Here is a 17606-nt window from a genome sequence, read left to right as displayed (position 1 = left end):
CAAAATGGAGATGGTCCATGAATGAGGGGATGTGCATCATGTGCTAGTGGGGTTCTTATTTTGCGTTATTAATAAGTAGTTTGAACTCACTTATTGATGGAATTTCGAATTTTCCCAACAATCATGGAGTCAATTTAACTGGTGGAGCATCAAAATCATAAGAATTTGTTTGTTTGTTTTTTTTCCTTTTTTACTGAACTAGAAATATTCTTTCAAACAATGACCGTGGGAAATTATACGGTCACAAGCATATGTTTAATTAGGCCATTCTTTTTTCTGCTTAGGAATAATTTCGTCCATGACCACTTTATTCCACTGCAATAATTGAGATTTTCCCCCAATAATTTATGCTTTCTATCTAGATTCGTAAATCAGTTAACCTCCCTATCAGATTTTAGTAGTGTACTTGCCAAGTTGGAAGACCAACCAAAAAAAAAAAAAATCCCAAGGCCATCTTGTTTAGAGTCAGTCCAAATTAAATTGATTCCCCACATATAAGGCGATAATGATGTCTTACCTATTTTTTTTTGGCTTTATTAAATTTATTTTTATAAGCTTTTAAAATAAGATGAAGATGGCATATACTGATATTGAGTGATATACAAGACTTTCTTTTTCCCCCCTCTGGCCTTAGTGTAAAGAATAAAAAATTTCAGCAAACCAGTTTGTAGGTAATTTTTAAAAACTAGTTTTTTTTAAATAGATTCTCTTAATTAATCAAATGTCCCTCTTTTGATGAAGAGTGTAATTTATTATAGAATTTGTTGGGTTGATGACCCAATACTCAATCCCATTGACTAGTCAACTCGAGTATAGCCTCAAGATACTACCCGTGATCCTAGCATGAAGTGATTACTTGTAGGAGTCGATAAGTAAAAGAATAATATGGTTAATATGTCGTGTTTTTAGTGACCTTGATCAATCACTAAAAAATAATAATAATAATAATAATAATAATAAAATGTCATTTAAAAAAATTCGCATTACTCAATTAATTGTATTCTCGATCATTTCGATCTTAGGCTGATTAGATTCCTACTTACCAACCAAAAGGGTATTTTGCATCTTCACCGATAGAATAAATTAAACCATAGAAAATAAAAAAGAAAAGAGAATCTTACATGTGTTTTCATTTTGATCAGTGATTCAGTATAATACTGAACCAGCATAGAATTTAGTATTTTAAAAGCCTAAACACTATAATGATCTAGTTTTTGAATTTAAATAACACAGTTTTATTATTTTATCTTTTAAAAAGAAGGGTTGCAAGAATTTTTTTTTTAAAATCAATGTATTAAAATTGATATTTATTTTTAGAGCACATAATTTTTACATCTATTTTTAATAATGTATGTACGCATCATGTATTAAAATATAGTTTGAAGATATGTAAATCAAATGCCCTGCAAATAGATTTCCTTTAATATAGTTTGAAGAAAATTTTTATGTAGTTTAGTATTGCCTTTTTTTTTAATGTGATTATCACAAAAAATTGGATTGGGTCGTCAACAAGTGTAAGATAACCTTCATGAGGCTCATATGTCCAAGTAGAGACGGATTGTCTGAGACATGCTCAGACAGATAAACTTCATAAAGATTGATCTATAACAAATGTGAAATAATCTCTATGAGGCTCATATGTCCAAACAAATATAAGTTGTTCGAAATTTATTCAAGAGGATAAATCTCATAAAGACTCTCATATTTGAGTGATGATATACATCACTCCGGGCGTGCATGAATAGTCATGCACGCCCGTGTAATTTTTTTTATATATATATAATTAAAATATTAAAATATTATATTTTAATATTTTAAAATATTAAATCACATGGGCACGCCCGTGTGATGTTTATCAACACTCCTCATATTTATTATTCAAATTACTTGCAAGCCGGTCAGTAAAATGTCAAATATCTCTATCCCAAAAATCATTTTGGCAATCCGAACCTAGGTAAAGTTTGAGGTCGGGAAAAATGAGAAATGCTAAAGGCCCAACTTTTTTGCCCAACAAAAGTCAAACTTTTATCTTTTTTTTTTTTTTTAAAAAAAAAAAACAAAATGGAAAATGAAAAAAATGTCTGAAGCAACCCTATCTATTTTTGGCCTTTCTTTTATTTAGTATTTTTTAAAAAATGAAAAATAGTATTTTTCTTCATAATAATTACATTTTCTTAAAAAAAATGACATTATTATGAAAAAAATACCATTTTTTTTTAAAAAAAATACCAAATAAAAGAAAGACAAAAAATAAATAGGGTTACTTCAAACATTTTTTTTTTTCATTTTTTATTTTATTTTATTTTTAAAAATAAATAAGGCAAAAATTAAATTTTTGTTGGACAAAAAAGTTGAGTCCCTATCATTCTTCAAAATAGCATATCCGAACCACAACTTGGGTTTTGGCTCCACCCTCAAAGCAAATTCCTCCCATATCTTTCATCGACAAATAAATAATAAAAAGGAAGATCGACGAGAGGGAAAAAAGAAAGAGAGAGTTGTTTCTTGTAAACTACGCTTTGTTTATTAAAGTCATCATATTCAAGGAGCAATCAGAACAAGAGAAAAGTTGGCAATTGACCGTAGCTTAATTAATTAATACTAGACCAATATTTTTATTCACTAAGCCCAAGAAATCATTGATGCAAGTGAAAGTAATAATAGACAAAAGGACATTAATTAATATTATTTAAATGGAACATGAGCAACATTTTTGCATTAGATTATGTTTCAAATTCTGCACTTGGGCGGCTTCACTGTCGTGCTTCATGCCACAAGTACAAGCAATGTAATTAATTAATTAAATAAATAAATAAATACGCAGCACTTGAACAAAGTTTATTTGTTGGAAGCAGTTGCTTGTCCACTAGCAGCACAAACCTAACCGAAAAAGGAAAATTTAAAATAATGTAACCTCTTTGTCGTTTAGCCTTTCCATGCAACACGAAATCAGAAGTATCTACCATGGGCCCTTAAGCGGTTTTTGGGACAAGGTGAAAATTTGTTACCCCTATCAATTTTTTCTTTGCCTTGGGGTTAGGTGGATAAATAAATATGCATTTCTAGGGAATTTTTCCACTACCATTTTTTTTTTTAAAGAAAATATGTTTGATGCAACAAATACATAAATGTGTAAATGTAACAATGTTTGATACTTCTTATGTAGTTTTTTTTTTTTTTTTTTTTTACATGTGGCGAACGGTCTACCGACAAATAGACGGAAGGTCAAAGAGCCCAAAAATCAATTTTATCACTTTCTAAAACAGAATACCTTTTTGAATAAACATAAAAATCATAGAGACAATTTTTATATTTAACCCTAAACTGTGGGGAAAGTGAAAAAGAAGTGCAAATTTTGGTGGTATACATTTCTCAAATTGTTTTATTTGTGAAGTCTAAACGACCTATCATTAATGGGATTGAGGCCTCTTTTTTAACTCATTGATTGGAGAGAAATGAATACGACAATGACTACGCAGCCTCCAAAGCCAGAGATTTTCCATGCTGAAAAACAACCCACTTGCATAAATGAATTTCATTTGAAGAAATGCTTTCCATTATTGGTGGTCCCACCATTTAATAAAACTCAGAAATCAAATTTAAGCCTACCCCAAATGGAATTCGCATCTCCTCCTATTTCAATCGGAAAGAATCTTCGATCGTTAATTGTGGTATTTTATTTTTAATTTATTGGTATATAAAATGTGGATCCGACTAATAACAGCATATATATTGTAGTTGAATCAACGGCTAATATTGAATTTTAAAATTGACTTACTTTTAAAAGCATTTAATAAGAGAGAGAAAATGAAAAGAAATTTTGAGAAATTCAATCTTGACCATTGATTAAACTACAGCATACATGCTGTTATTAAAATAACAGCATGTAAGTCAAATCCATAAAATGTCAGTTGTTTTTGTATCATCAAGGTATTAAATGTTGACTTTTGTTTTTTCGAAATTTAAATAATTTTATAGACCATTAAATTTAAAATAAAAAATAACGATTAACAATTGAAGAATCTCTAATTTCTCCTCAATTAGAAAGGGTCATCCCCTAAAATGTGTTTAAGATATTTATTAATATTTTTAATTTTAAAATAAAAAAGTATTAACAAAAATATCATTTCCCTCTTTGACTCTATTTTTGTTTTCTTTCAGCTTTGTTCGGCTAGGCATTGTAGGCAACATGGGCATAAAATATATTAAAAGACAAGTTGAAAACTATGAACAAATGCACGCGACATCTCGAAGCAGTCGTATACATTTGGCGGAGACAAAACAATGTGACAACGTATGCTGTCTGGGCGGTGGTTATCATGATCATATGGGCATTGCGTCACATACTCACGGGTCGGCAAAATGGAAGGATTAGATCTTCAGAAATATACGTTATCATGTGCTGTTTTACATTTTTTCAACTAACAGGAAATCATTAAAATAATAAAATAAAATAAAAGAATGAGATTTTGACCGTTTAATTTGTTGAGGAGTTGATACTCCTTCAGACATTGCAAGGGTCAGGTCCAAAAGGGCCACTCTCATTCACTGTAAGGCACGCTTAAGACGGTGTATATTTTTAGGACGGCTTCACGCGATAACGAATCGATTAGAAATGTACCCGCCAATAATTTGAAGCAGGGTGAAAGTATTTTTCAAGGAGTCACGAGGTTTCATTGTTTCAATTCCAGTGAATGCAGGGCAGGGCATCTAGTGCGCGTGGGTGTTGTATTGTTTTTGGAGAGGACAGTCAACGAGGGAAATGCTTGCCGAATAACATACGTGGCGGTAAAGAATTTCGTACTAATTTATGAATGATGGGTGAGCATCGAATCGTATACGTATAAAAGACATCGTATATATATATATATATATATATATATATATATATATATATAAAAGTATGAATGATTTCACTGAATCATATACCTATAAAAGATACCATATAATACTTACTTAAAAGTAAAGTTATCGATAAAAAAAAAAATGTTTAAAAAGATGAAATTTTTTTTGAAGAACACATAATCTAGTCATCAATATGATATCATGCAAGACAACTAAAAGTTAAGAGTGACGCACTGTGAATAAGGTAGGAGAGCGGTGACGCTATCGCCGATGTTAAGTCAGTAAAGATATGAGGTGAAAATTGAAGAGATAAATAAAAATTAGGAGATGAGAACATATCTAAGCCTAGCTTTCTATTGATCTTATATAGGCTAACTACCATTTATGTTGTCTACTCTTATAAGAAAATTGTCGTCAAACGACCATTAATTTGGCGTTTGATTGTGCAGGTGATTTTGATCCACCTTCCAGTAATAAATTATTATTATTTTAAATTGTGCAATCATTGTTTCTATAGAGGATGCTTGCATGATATGAAATTTTCCTCATGAACGCATGCTTCACACAAGGTTGGGCAATGAGAGATGTTAATATTTAATAAAATCAATTTTGATGTTGATAATGAAATCAAGTTTGTAGTCATATGATAATTGGGCTAGTTTAAAAAGATAGAGAGATGAAAGTACAAGAATTAAGTTTTGGACCATTAACTTTTAGTTTTAGATCATACTACTCGTACCCTCGTATGTTTATATGAGATTCAGATTGATCACTAACCATTTGTGAGTTAATAATATAATTTTATTATTTTTTCTGATCTACTAATTGAGTTAATTTTTGGAGTCCGAAAACAATTATAAAACTTCCTCCTTTTTTTATTTATTATTATCATTATTTTAAGTAATGGACCCTTTTTGTCGTAATAATTTATGGTTCAATTAGGTCATTAACTTTGCAAAGTTCATTTCAAGTAGAATGGAGAGAACCCGGTCAGAATTTTATTTTTCTGCATCAAACAATATACATGAGTCAATACATACACCATTAATAATATAAAGTCTAATTTAGATAACACAACAATTAAAATGAGCTATTTCACAAGAATTAAAAGGAATAAAAAAAAAAAAAGAAAAAAAAAAAAGAAAAAAAAAGGAGAGTGCTAGAGAAGTGTTGAAGCATAGGAAGACAGGAAATAATTGGAAGCTTGATGTACCTAATCGGCTAAGGTGCTAGGCTTTGGAGGGATTGTCCGGTGAACCCTTTTAATCATTTTCCTTTTTTACAGAGCTTCTCCTTAAAAATCAGTCTTTTTTCTTTTTTGTAAACTAAAAGCAGTCTTATTACTACGAAATTTCGTGAAATTCTAATATAAAAAGTAAAGGAATAAAAAAGATAACCAGTTTCTGCAAAAAATTTGCATCTAGGCTGCGCCAGAATTTTTGTATGTATGACAGATTAGTGATGAGGAGGAGGAGGTTCTCTAGGCCTTGCTCGACTAGGCACATCACTCTTTCCAATTATTTCCTATCCTCGTATACTTCCTTCTGACAAGGCTGCAGGTGAAAAGTAATGCAACATATCACGGTATTTTTATTTTACTGAGTTAATATGATAATGCCAATTTGCCATTGATTTTTATTGATCCAATGCTCCAATAAAAACCATCACAGCAACTCAGTTAAATGAAAATGTAATATATAATATTACTTGTATACAAAATGGCTGATTGTTATTTTAGAGACAATGGGCCAAGAAAAGGTGTTTTTCTGTACATACGCGAGGGAAAAACAAGAAGAAGACTTAAGAAGATCCTGCTCAAATTTTGGGGTAGAGACTCAGAGCTTGGGTGGTCGGATTTATATAGACTTGCATTGGTCTGATTTTCTTCATATGATTTATACAGCTTGAGTGGATTGTAAATTTGTACATTCCTTGACTCCTGTGGCTTTCTTTTGCATTATTGCTCGGTTCATATTTTTCCTGAAGGGTACCCACTTAGGTGATTGATTTGAGTGGGTTGCTGGTTCCATGCATAACAAAGAAGTGGGACTGTTTTTAACCGAATCTTATGGTTCTCTTATCCTTTCATTATTATTATTATTTTCATATTTTGCTTTATGATACTATTTAACCATGATGAATATATGAAATGTCAATGCCAACGTTTGTCACATTCGGAAAATGTGCAGTTTAAAAAGGGTGCCATTAAAGGAAAAAGCCTAGATGGGGCGTTAAAAAGTAGGTAGGCGGCTATGCCGCTATAGGCTATAGCAGCCTTAACAGTAACGGGGAGTTAAAAAGTAAGGTTCTTTATTAGTTAATAGTTACTATTATATTTACTTTGCCTTAAAGTTTATTTATTTATTTTTTTTTTTTTGGTGCAAAATTATTTTGTGCATGATAATGACTTATGAAAAGTACATGTTTGATAATGATTTGTCAAAGTCTATATTTGACAACGATTTAAAAAATAAGGTTAAGTATTTTTTTAGTATTTCAATTTGCACTACTTTACTTTTTTTCTCTCTAGGTTTTTAAAACAGTAAAAAATGATAATTGACCTATGCAAAAAGATAAAATCGATACCTCGTTAAGTTTCTGTTTGAGAAAACTAAAGATTTGTCACGTATTACTCCCAAAATATGTCACGTACCTTAAAAAATTAAACCTAAAAAAAAAAATTAAAAATTAAAAATTCTATAGAGTGGCCGGCCCACCCCATTGGCCAAAATGGGATGGCTGGCCACCCCATAGAATTTTCAATTTTTAATTTTTATTTTAGGTTTAATTTTTAATTTTTACGACACGTGGCATATTTTATGAATGACATATGGCAGACGTTAATTTTCTTCAATGGAAACTTAACTAGGTATCGATTTTGTCTCTTTTCATAAGTCAAGTATCATTTTTGATTGTTTTGAAAACCTAAGGAAAAAAAATAACAAAGTGTAAACCGATGTACTAAAAAAGTATTTAACCCCTAAAAAATAATATTTTCAATTTTAATTTTAAAAATGATTATAATATAATATGAGAAAAATAAAATTTTTTATATGATTTAATATTTTTAAAGTTATTATATAATGAATTATTTTGATGTGATATTAAAGTAATAATGTTGTGTTTTAAATTATCTATTAAGAATTTCTTTTTTTAAAAAAAAAAAAACATAAAAGTGTTTTTGAACGGTTAACAAACGCGATTAAAAGCTGTGCATAAAAAGATTATTATTATTTAAAATAAAAAGTAAAAAGAAATTGAGTGGAGAAACGTAAAATATTCCCTAAGCATTGATCTAATTAAGGGCACCCACCCCCTCAAAAAGAAACGAACTCTCGATGGCTTCTAATATTTTATTTGAATTTGACCAGAACACCGTAGCTGTGAAGATAGTCAAAAAGTAATTAAAGATTATTATTTTTTATTTTTTCCATTATTAGGTAGGAAAGCTTCAGTAATGATGAGAGAGTACAGAAAATCTGAGAGAGTCATATTTGCAATCTAAAGTTTTGTTTTGGTCGCAAAGGAATCTTCATTGTTATTTCCTAATCCACACTTTCATGAGAAATTGACCAAATTCTACCTTGTTTGACCCCAAAACTAACTCATATGTTTAGAACTAATCATATTCAGAGATCCTCTTTTTTTTTTTTTTTTTTGGTATTTTGTATGTATTTCTAGGTTAGCTGGTCTCTATATATAAGAGGTTCGTGTACATTTGTTGATATGATTCAATATACATTGATGATACCATAAATAAGCATACGGCCTAAAGGTTTGTGCCCAATTAAATAAAGTCCTACTCACTATAAAAAGGTAAAAAGGAGGGTGATTATCCTTGTTGTGTATGTACTTATGAGATTTGTGTCTCACATTGACAAAAAAAAAAAAGTGGTTAATATATTTAAGTGGACCCAAGCTCATTAACTTAGACTTTTGGACTAGAAGTTGCGTTCTAATATATATGTTAATTTACTCTTGTTTGAATCCCCTTAATGTTTCTCTTCCAACAACCGGTATCAAAGCCTATTGTTAGCTTCTACCGATGGAGTATGTGTGACACTCTTGTGTGCGTGGAAGTTTGGTTAATGTGGAAGAGACTCACAACTCACAGGCAAGGGGAGATTTGTTGTGTATGCACTTATGAGGTTTGTGTCTCACATTAAAAAAATATAAATAATAAGAGTGGTTAATATACCAAAGTGAACCAAAGCCCATTAGCTTACACTTTTGAGCTAGAAGTGATGTTTTAATATTTATATTATTAATTTACTATTCTTTGACTTTCTTATTTCTAACTTTCTCTCCCCAACAATCCTAGATAAAAGCATATCTTTTGAGCTCTTCAAATAAAAGTTAAATTTGAAGAGAAAAATTTAATTTTTTTAATCTGAAAAGTCATTTTTAAAATGAACCAAATATCAAAGTCACTATATCTTTCTTTACTTTAGTTAAATATTAATATTTTATTATCTTTTAATTAATTTTTTGTTATTAGCATATGAGAGAGAGAAGGAAAATGAATATATAAACTTAAAAAACTAAATAACTTTCACTTTTTGGCACTTAGTATTTTGGAGAGCCTTGTTATCAAAGTTAAACTTGAAATAAAATAGAAAACTTGTTAAATGACTATTTTTATAAGTTTTTTCAAATTTTTAAAGAAAAACCAAATTTAAAGAGTTCAATAGAAAAACTGTAAGATAAGAGCATCTTTTATCATAAAACTCTTCTTATTATGTTTTTCTCAACAAATTTATTGACTTAAGCATCTTAGGCTCTCCTACTTGCCTATATCACTCTGACAATTTTCGACCAGTCATTTGATTTGACTGTCCAAAATTTTTGCTTTTGTATGTATAATCCTACTTTCAACATGGTATAAACCCGACATCTTGCTGCTCCAAGTTGTTCTAACTATTGTTGAATGTGTTTTGTTGTTGACTCATTCCTCACAAAAGGGTAGATAGTGGTAGGTTGATAACTTGTAGTTGATGGGCCATCCGCTCTAACTCAGTGGGTAGCTGAAAAATATTGAATAATGATGATGAAGCGTATAATGTTTACCAGTTTCATTTGATTATAAAAATTAATTAGATTAGCAAATAATAATGAAGTCTCTAATCATCAAGAGTAGGGTTATTAAATTAATTTCACCAACCCAATAAACATTGCTTTTGAGCTTATTATTAAACAGGAAGTTTCGCCGGCTGTGGTTGATCTCCTAAGTTTGATGATTCTGAAAATCTTGGAAAAGGGGGATTCTTGTATTATCAATGATTGTGATGTTTGTATGTGACCAAGTGCTTTTCCTACCACCAACCATGCCTTTTGAGTATTATATACTAATTTGTTTGCTACAAAAGTGGGTTTCTTAAGCTTTTATTAATTGATTAAAGTTGCTTATGCTTTTATAGTGCATTTAGAATTGAATTCTAGAGCACAGTAGATTTCGGGTGCCTTTATACATTAAAGTTTTTTCCAAATTCAATGTAACTTTTTTGGGTGCATGGCTTCTTGCTGGATTTTTTCGCTATGCAGCATGTGATTCACGAAACAAACCAAATGCCACCTTTTTAGAACTTAAAGGTTCCTGCTTTTGTAGAATATGACCCATTCTGTTGGAAGTTACAGGCTGGGGCTGCTTTTACGTACTTCAATTCCCTCGTGGAGAAAAAGATTTGAATTTAGTCATTTAATATTTTAATATTTTTCTTTATATGTGGGAATAGATAATATGTAGACTATTTTAATTGAAATGAGAGTAAATAACGGGGATAGTATTCATATTTAATTATTTAATACTTTAAAATCTTTCTTAAAAAAAACATGTGCTTCTCACACGTGGAGAACACATATTATTTTTATAGAATAGGTTGAAATTTTTTTTTCTAATTCAATTTGAAAGAAAACTCTGTCTGTTAATTAATACCTTAACATCATTTTTCAAATAGTACATAACTTTTCTACAACTGAGTTTCTAAAAGTGTCATGTGTTATGTAGGATGTGAGAAACACTTTTTTTTTTTTAATAGGATTGTTTAAAAAAAAAAAAAACATATATTTCTCGCGTTTTAAGGAACAAATAACACTTTTAGAGAATGAATTAAAAGATTTATACGACCCATTAAAAGCCACGCATTCTCAAGGCTTTAGTCAATACTTGCAGTAATGTTTTACCTTAGACAAGAATCATAATGAGAGATGTTGCACACTATAAAGCTAGTAATACACGGATTCAAGGATGTTATTGTTTTTTTTTTTTCTTCTTCTTCTTTTGGAGGTAATTAAGAAAGGATGTCATGTTACTAGCATGAGCAGGACCATGGTCCATATGCGAAAGAGACAGGGATTGGATTTGCCAGGCTGAGTACGAGTAGTAGATGGTTATATTTATGAAGTTTCATCAACTTTCTACTACAGCTTTGGTAGCTACAGACACATTTTTGTGTGGTAGACAGCCAAGATTAAGGTAGTTGAATATGGACTTCACATGCTTTTTGGTGTTAAGTTTATGCCATCGGGTTGTTGAAGTTGACGAAAACATGTCTCATCGTTTTGATTGGCTAACCACCAACTAGAAAAACAAAACAAAAAACAAAAAACAAAAAATTATTAGTTCCCCGTTGGCCATTTACAACTGTCAACAAGATGAGGGATTCCTGTCTACCAGCCACCGGCAGCCTAGAATACAAGATTCACATACATATTACGACAAAATTCTTTAGGGCTAGTTTGGGTTGGAAAATGACAAGAAAACTGGGTCTACTTTGGGCTTTCACATCCTCTTGTTGGGCTAGGGTAGCAAAGGAGAGCTCAATCTGGTCTGGGCTTAGTATATACAAAGTAGATGGTTTAACCCTCCGGAAAATTAAGGGCCGGACTCACCTCTTGCATTGAAAAATTGTTTTAATGTGACATAAAGATAAAAATAGTTTTGTTTGCTAATGCTTTCGCTTCCTTTTCGTGTTTTTTATTTTTTTTATTTTTTTATTTTTTTGGGGTCTAACAAGCAAAAAAATTTCCCCAAAAAACGTGTCAACTAAGGCCATGAGCTTTCTTCTGGAAAATGCCAATCCCACAAGGCCTTTTATCTTTTGAGTAAATAAACTTATGAAGAGGAATGAGTAGATGAATTACATTGCTTAATGAGCCTTTTGACTAAGATCAGGTATAGCGTCAACAAGCTCCAGGAAAAAGAAATGCACTTATCCTCTTGCAGAATACAATATAACAATGTGAATGGGAAGTAGCCAAAAAACATACAATTATCTTTTACCATAACAATCACAAGCCTAAAAGGACCAGCACAAAACCTGGTCTGCCAACTCAACCATCAATAACAATAGAACAAAGAAAGAATGCATCCAAAAATTTCAAGTCTCTCAGTTAATCAAGTTGTTTGAATTGCATCATCTAAAGCTCGGTGTCGCATATTCGTACCATCAGTTCAGAAACCATTCTCCGAGCAAAAGGGATATAACTCAGACTGTACCTGAAGCAGCTCATCACTAATTCGTTAAGTCGTCAGTATAAATCATTCCAAATGCATAACCAAGTATTTTCAAAGTCAAAAGTGGAGAAACTAGACTAAAGATCTTGCTATAGGTAATTGGTAAACACAATATACATATAAAACACCGGTTGATGAAAACCGTTAAAAATAAACTAGAGTAGAGAGGAAGGTGCTGATCTCCTTCCCTGGGCCACAGAACTTAGGTAGAGAGAGAGGGGATTTTGGTGAAAGGCAAACTCACCACACAAGGGCGCAGAACTCAATTATGATCGCAATTATTGTTAAAATCTTGTTGTGGATCTGCAAGATGAAAAGAAACAATAACAGGAAAAATGAATTCTGCTTTTAGCATAACAAATCATATTATGAATATGAAGATCATGCCAACCTGGTTTTCCCACTTAAGACCTTGAAAATTCTTGCATAGAATGTAGCAGGGAAGACAGAAATCAAGTGAGGAGAGAGTACAAAACTAGGGCTATTATTTTCACAACTTTATTCAAAATCCTTTACAGTATCCCAATGAATTTGAATATATATATATATAACTATATATTCTAGCATCATATATATATATATTGATGCATGATCAAAATTCGTGTGGTGTACAGAGAAAGGGACTGACTGCTGAGCCAAGTGAGGCAATGCGACGCAGACATTAATGCAAAGAAAATACAGGTTTCACTTTTCACCAATTTGTTCCTACCTCCCCCCCCCCTCCCCCCTTACGGCATTTAATTCTTAATCCATAAGGTTTTAAAGCCTGCAGATCTTAATTGATTTACCTCCACTAGATCTTCGTAGGATCAAGATAGCAAACTTACCCAGAGAGCACAAATGAGAGCAATAACAACACATCCAAGGTAAATAGCAGTTGCATAGACACGGGTAGAGTCAAACATCATCCTCATTTGTTGCCCAGGTCCAATGAGGAATGCTGTGCTGCCAAACAGGACCACAAATTTAGAATCTGAAAAATCTCTAGAGAATGAAAAAAAAAAAAAAAAAAAGAAAAAAAAAAAGGAAAGAAGGGGGATGGACTGATGGTATGATATAAATAACAAATATAAAACCAAAAATGCAATCTTAGTTTTTTTTTTTAAGTCTACTAATATTTTTCTGCCCAATTGTAAAGTGTTAAAAACTCATTGCTTGAGTCCATTACCAATTATCCTACCTTCCAACTGCCAACACATTGCCAAAGGTGAACAGTACTGCAAATTTGATAGGTTTGGCAAAAACAATCAATGACTGCAAAAGAAGCAGACTAATAAGAAAATGCGGCAAGGATGTTAAGAGTTACGATTTACTGTTGTCATTCAGCATTGGGCTATAAATTTTTCTGTATGCATAAGAAAGTTTTGTATTTAAAAAATACGAAAGTCCCCAAAATTATGTTTCATAATTTTTGCCCTCAACTGAACTTGATATTTCTTGTAATGAAAGAAAAAACAAAGTTAAGAAGTTACGACAAGAATTTTCATCTTGCTTAGCAAGGGGGAAAAGGCATACAAACTATCTATGACTCCCATGAACCAATGACTGAATCACACACAATGGTATTCTCTCTATGACTGAACCACTATATTTTTCTATTTTGTGCTTCTTCTTTTTCCCTTCCTTTTGGCATTTCCGAGGATGCTAAATGGATTTTCTCAAACATATATAAATACAAGACAACATTATTATTATACTCTGATATACAAGTACAATACCGGCTTTGCAATGTGAACTTTTATTACCATGTTAACCCTACCATCAGAAACATTTGATGGCAGGTTCTGTGCAATCCTTACCATGAACAAGTAAGAGAAGACAAGAAAATGAAGAGTAGGCACAATGCTAGACACAAAGCAACCAAAGGAAGGTAAAATAGAGGACTCATCAAAGTTCTGGTACACTTGAGAGCCTGCTACGGGCAGTCTGGACCTTGTTGTAGACGGTCCATATAAGTATGCAGCTGTCCTGGGTGATGCAACAAGTGCCAACCTTCTCGAGGATAGGGGGAAGTTCTAAATCTTCTAAAGGCATGCTGATGGTGTCTGTCCCATCACTGCCAATAAGAAGGTTTCTTGCCTCCATTTCCACCATCGACTCATGATTCTCAAACAACCCCAAGAAGTGTTGAGGTTGACAGAGGCAATGGATTAATTAATGGAATTCTATTTTCAGGATATGAGAAAGTAACTGAGGTCGAATTTGGTGTTAGCAGCTTCAAAGGCTCATGACAGTGTTGTTAACACTCAGCAACTGGCTAAGCTACCTCTCTTGGAGGCAAAAGCAGGGCAGAAGAGATCTAGGACCAGCTACTACGTGACAATGTGGCAACAGGGAAGCGGTAATATAGATGATTGCCAATACAGGAGGAATATGACAATATGACCAGTCCTTTGGACAAGATAAACACACACAATAAGAAGTCAACAACATGCTTTTACGCAAACAAAGTAGAACATTAATGGCCAGAAAGCTAACATATCAATGTTTGAAGCTCAATGTACACCTCAAATTCTGACTTCCAAACTCAAAAAATGTCTTTTTTTAATAAGTTAAAATGCCGAGATTTGTTCTGATCACTGAGCTCAGGTGGTAAAAAATGATATCAAATAACCAATCACAAAATTTCCCATCCTAAAAAATTTGTATATTACTAGCCGAATTGTTAATAACCATTACCTCGTTATAGGGACTGATTAACTAACATTGCACAAATTTTATCTCCATTTAATTTGGTTCCCTTTGGTAAGCATACCATAATTACTTTTTGAGCTTTTATATCCTAAGATCACTGCGGCTATTGTTTGCAAAAGGAAGAAAATTCAACAAAGCCTTAATCTCCCAACTACTTCAGATTCAGCTACATAGCCTACATACTTCTGAAAACACTAACCTGACAACATCTTACAGTCCAATGCGTATTACCCATATCTGGAACCATAACAAATCCAAAAAAAACCCATGAAAATTCTAAACACGAAAATGCAAATACACGCATTTATTCAACACCACAATTTTATCAAAAAAAAAAAAAAAAGAAGGAAGAAGGTGAGTGAATACTCATACCAGGAACATACAAACCAGACCAGCGATCAAACACCCGGCGAACCCATAAATTCTCTGTACAAATTAAAACCCAAAAACCAGTACAGTTTCAGAAAAACCCAAACGCAACAAAACCCACATGCTTGAAAAAAAAAATTGTGTGAATAACGCAGTACCTGCATGGGAGAGAGAGAACAAAAGCCGTCTGATTCGTCATCCAAGAGGCCCTCCTCTCCTTGGTCTTCATTGCCTCCCAACATAGACTCCTTAAGCTTCCACATTATCGCAAAATCAAGCTCTTTTCCAGCTCTTCAATGAGTTCGGAGAAAGAGAGAAACCAAAATGAGAAAGTGAACCAGAGATCAGTACAAGACCCGACCATTTAAGCATTTAACCGATTGACACATCGTCGTAAAAAAAACACATGACCCCGCTAATTCGGTTTTGTGGCAATTGACTAGTGCGCGTGCGCGCGAGGCCTAGAATAAGTAAAACCGCTGTAACAGTTTGCGCTTTCGTCCTAACAAACGATTAAAAAAGGATTGAGAGCCTGCACGAGGGATCAGGATCCCCTAATAATCCACCAATGGGAGATTCTCCGATTTTCAATCTTGGCCGTCCATTTTTATCTAATAGTCCATACGATGCCATGTATCTCACTTAAATTAAATAATAAAATATTATTTAATCTTTTAAAATTAAATAAAAATGAAAAATGCTTCAGTGCAATATAATGTACACATTTGGCCTATTTTTAGTGACGTGACAAATGAACAATCACATGAAAGGGAATATTGAAATTTGAATTTCAATCCTCTCTCATTCACTAAATATGGGTCAAATGTGAGTATTATATTATATTGTAGTATACTTCAATAAAAATATATAAAATCAAATCAAAAAAAACTTGGGTGACCGGCCACCCCAGTTGAGTCTAAGGGTAGCTTCGTATGGGCTGTTAGATAAAAATTGACGGTTATGATTGAAAATTAGAGAATCTCCAATTCTCCCAATAATGGGAGGGGATCTTGATCTGTTAATAAGAGTCTGAATGCTTAAAACACATCAATTCAGACAAAATTTTCACACCGGCTATGAAATCCTGAGTTAATGCCTAAGATAATAAAGAATCTTAAGGACCGGTTAGCAACCTCTAACATAGCTAATGGTTAGACCACTCCAAATAATTAATGGAGTTGCTAATAACTTCCAAAATAGGACCAAGATTCATTGTATTTGTATATTCAAATTATTAATAATTCAAGTAGTCAGTGTAAAACAACTATTGTAAAGCTTATTTGTTTGAACATGTGTTTTGAATGTTAATTGTGAGATGACTTTGATGAAATCCACCCGCGAAGCAGGTGCTTAGATAGCTTATGACATGCTTTAGTAGATGAGCCAAATAAGGAGTCATCTCATCAAATTATTAACAATTCAAGCCCTCAAGAACAACTCATGAAATGGTTGACCACTTTCATTTAAGGTCATGCCCATGACGATCTCGTAAGAAGGGTGATCAACCACCTCTGAAACAATTAATGGGATGACTGGCTACCTTTAAAAGACTCTTTTAAAGCATACCTTATGGCAATATAGTGAGAGAGTGGTCTACAACTAAAAAGATTAGTCCTAGAGTAATGAGTATGCTAAAAATGAGGTGAAAGAGTTTTGGTTTTTAAAATTTCCCTTTTTCATAAAAATATCTAACATGACAAAATTTGGGAGTTTATTTATTTATTTATTTATTTTCCTTATTCTCTGTTCAAGGAGATCCAAAGAGAAGCAACATAAACACTAACAAGAGAATATTGAGAACGACTCTCCACTTGAGCTATAAATAATATTTGGGAAAATTTTATTTTAGTCTTCTAAATTTTCACCCGATTTTACAAACTATTTTTGAACTTTTAAATCTTATATTTTGGACCATTAAACTTTTAATTATTCTCAATTAAAATCACTATGTTAATTTTAGCAGTTAAAAATACAAAAAAGACCAAGATGTCCTTAATTTCATTTTTTAAAAAATAAAAAAACATTTTGAAAGTTGAAATTTTATGTAACGTTTAAAATTTGACGGGGGTCCACATTGAGAGTAATTGAAAGTTCAGGGGTCCAAAATAAGAGATTTAGAAGTTCAGGGGTTTATAAAATCGAGTGAAAGTTCAGGAAGTCAAAGTGAAGTTTTCTCGTAATATAT

General features: G+C 32.1%; 1 protein-coding gene across 2 annotated transcripts; it reads right to left on the bottom strand.

Moving 5' to 3' along the window:
* Positions 1–12048: 12048 nt before the first annotated feature.
* LOC132163743 (Got1/Sft2-like vescicle transport protein family) lies at positions 12049–15793 on the bottom strand. Of its 2 annotated transcripts, none has more exons than XM_059574123.2 (6): positions 15580–15793; positions 15425–15478; positions 13539–13612; positions 13186–13303; positions 12603–12661; positions 12049–12356 (listed from the first exon to the last, which is right to left on the bottom strand). In XM_059574123.2, the coding sequence occupies exons 1-6, from the start codon at positions 15682–15684 to the stop codon at positions 12296–12298; spliced, it is 471 nt and encodes a 156-aa protein (XP_059430106.1). In that variant the 5' UTR covers positions 15685–15793; the 3' UTR covers positions 12049–12295. The 2 variants fall into 2 exon arrangements, with proteins under 2 accessions (XP_059430106.1, XP_059430100.1); XM_059574117.2 differs by having other exon boundaries at positions 12049–12340.
* Positions 15794–17606: the final 1813 nt, after the last annotated feature.

This window comes from Corylus avellana, chromosome 2 (assembly GCF_965113065.1).
Source record: "Corylus avellana chromosome 2, dhCorAvel1.hap1.2, whole genome shotgun sequence".
Classification (NCBI taxonomy): Eukaryota; Viridiplantae; Streptophyta; class Magnoliopsida; order Fagales; family Betulaceae; genus Corylus; species Corylus avellana.
The sequence above is the reverse complement of the archived record's forward strand: the minus strand, read 5'-3'. Positions and strand labels throughout refer to the sequence as shown.

Bases quoted from the DNA above. Each gene is read 5' to 3' on its own strand.
- LOC132163743 (XM_059574117.2), bottom strand. From the start codon at position 15,684: ATGTGGAAGCTTAAGGAGTCTATGTTGGGAGGCAATGAAGACCAAGGA. The intron at 13,613-15,424 runs GTATGAGTATTC...CTTCTTTTGCAG, and splicing joins GTCTGGTTTGTATGTTCCTG to TCATTGATTGTTTTTGCCAA. The intron at 12,662-13,185 runs GTAAGTTTGCTA...TTCATCTTGCAG, and splicing joins CTCTCATTTGTGCTCTCTGG to ATCCACAACAAGATTTTAAC.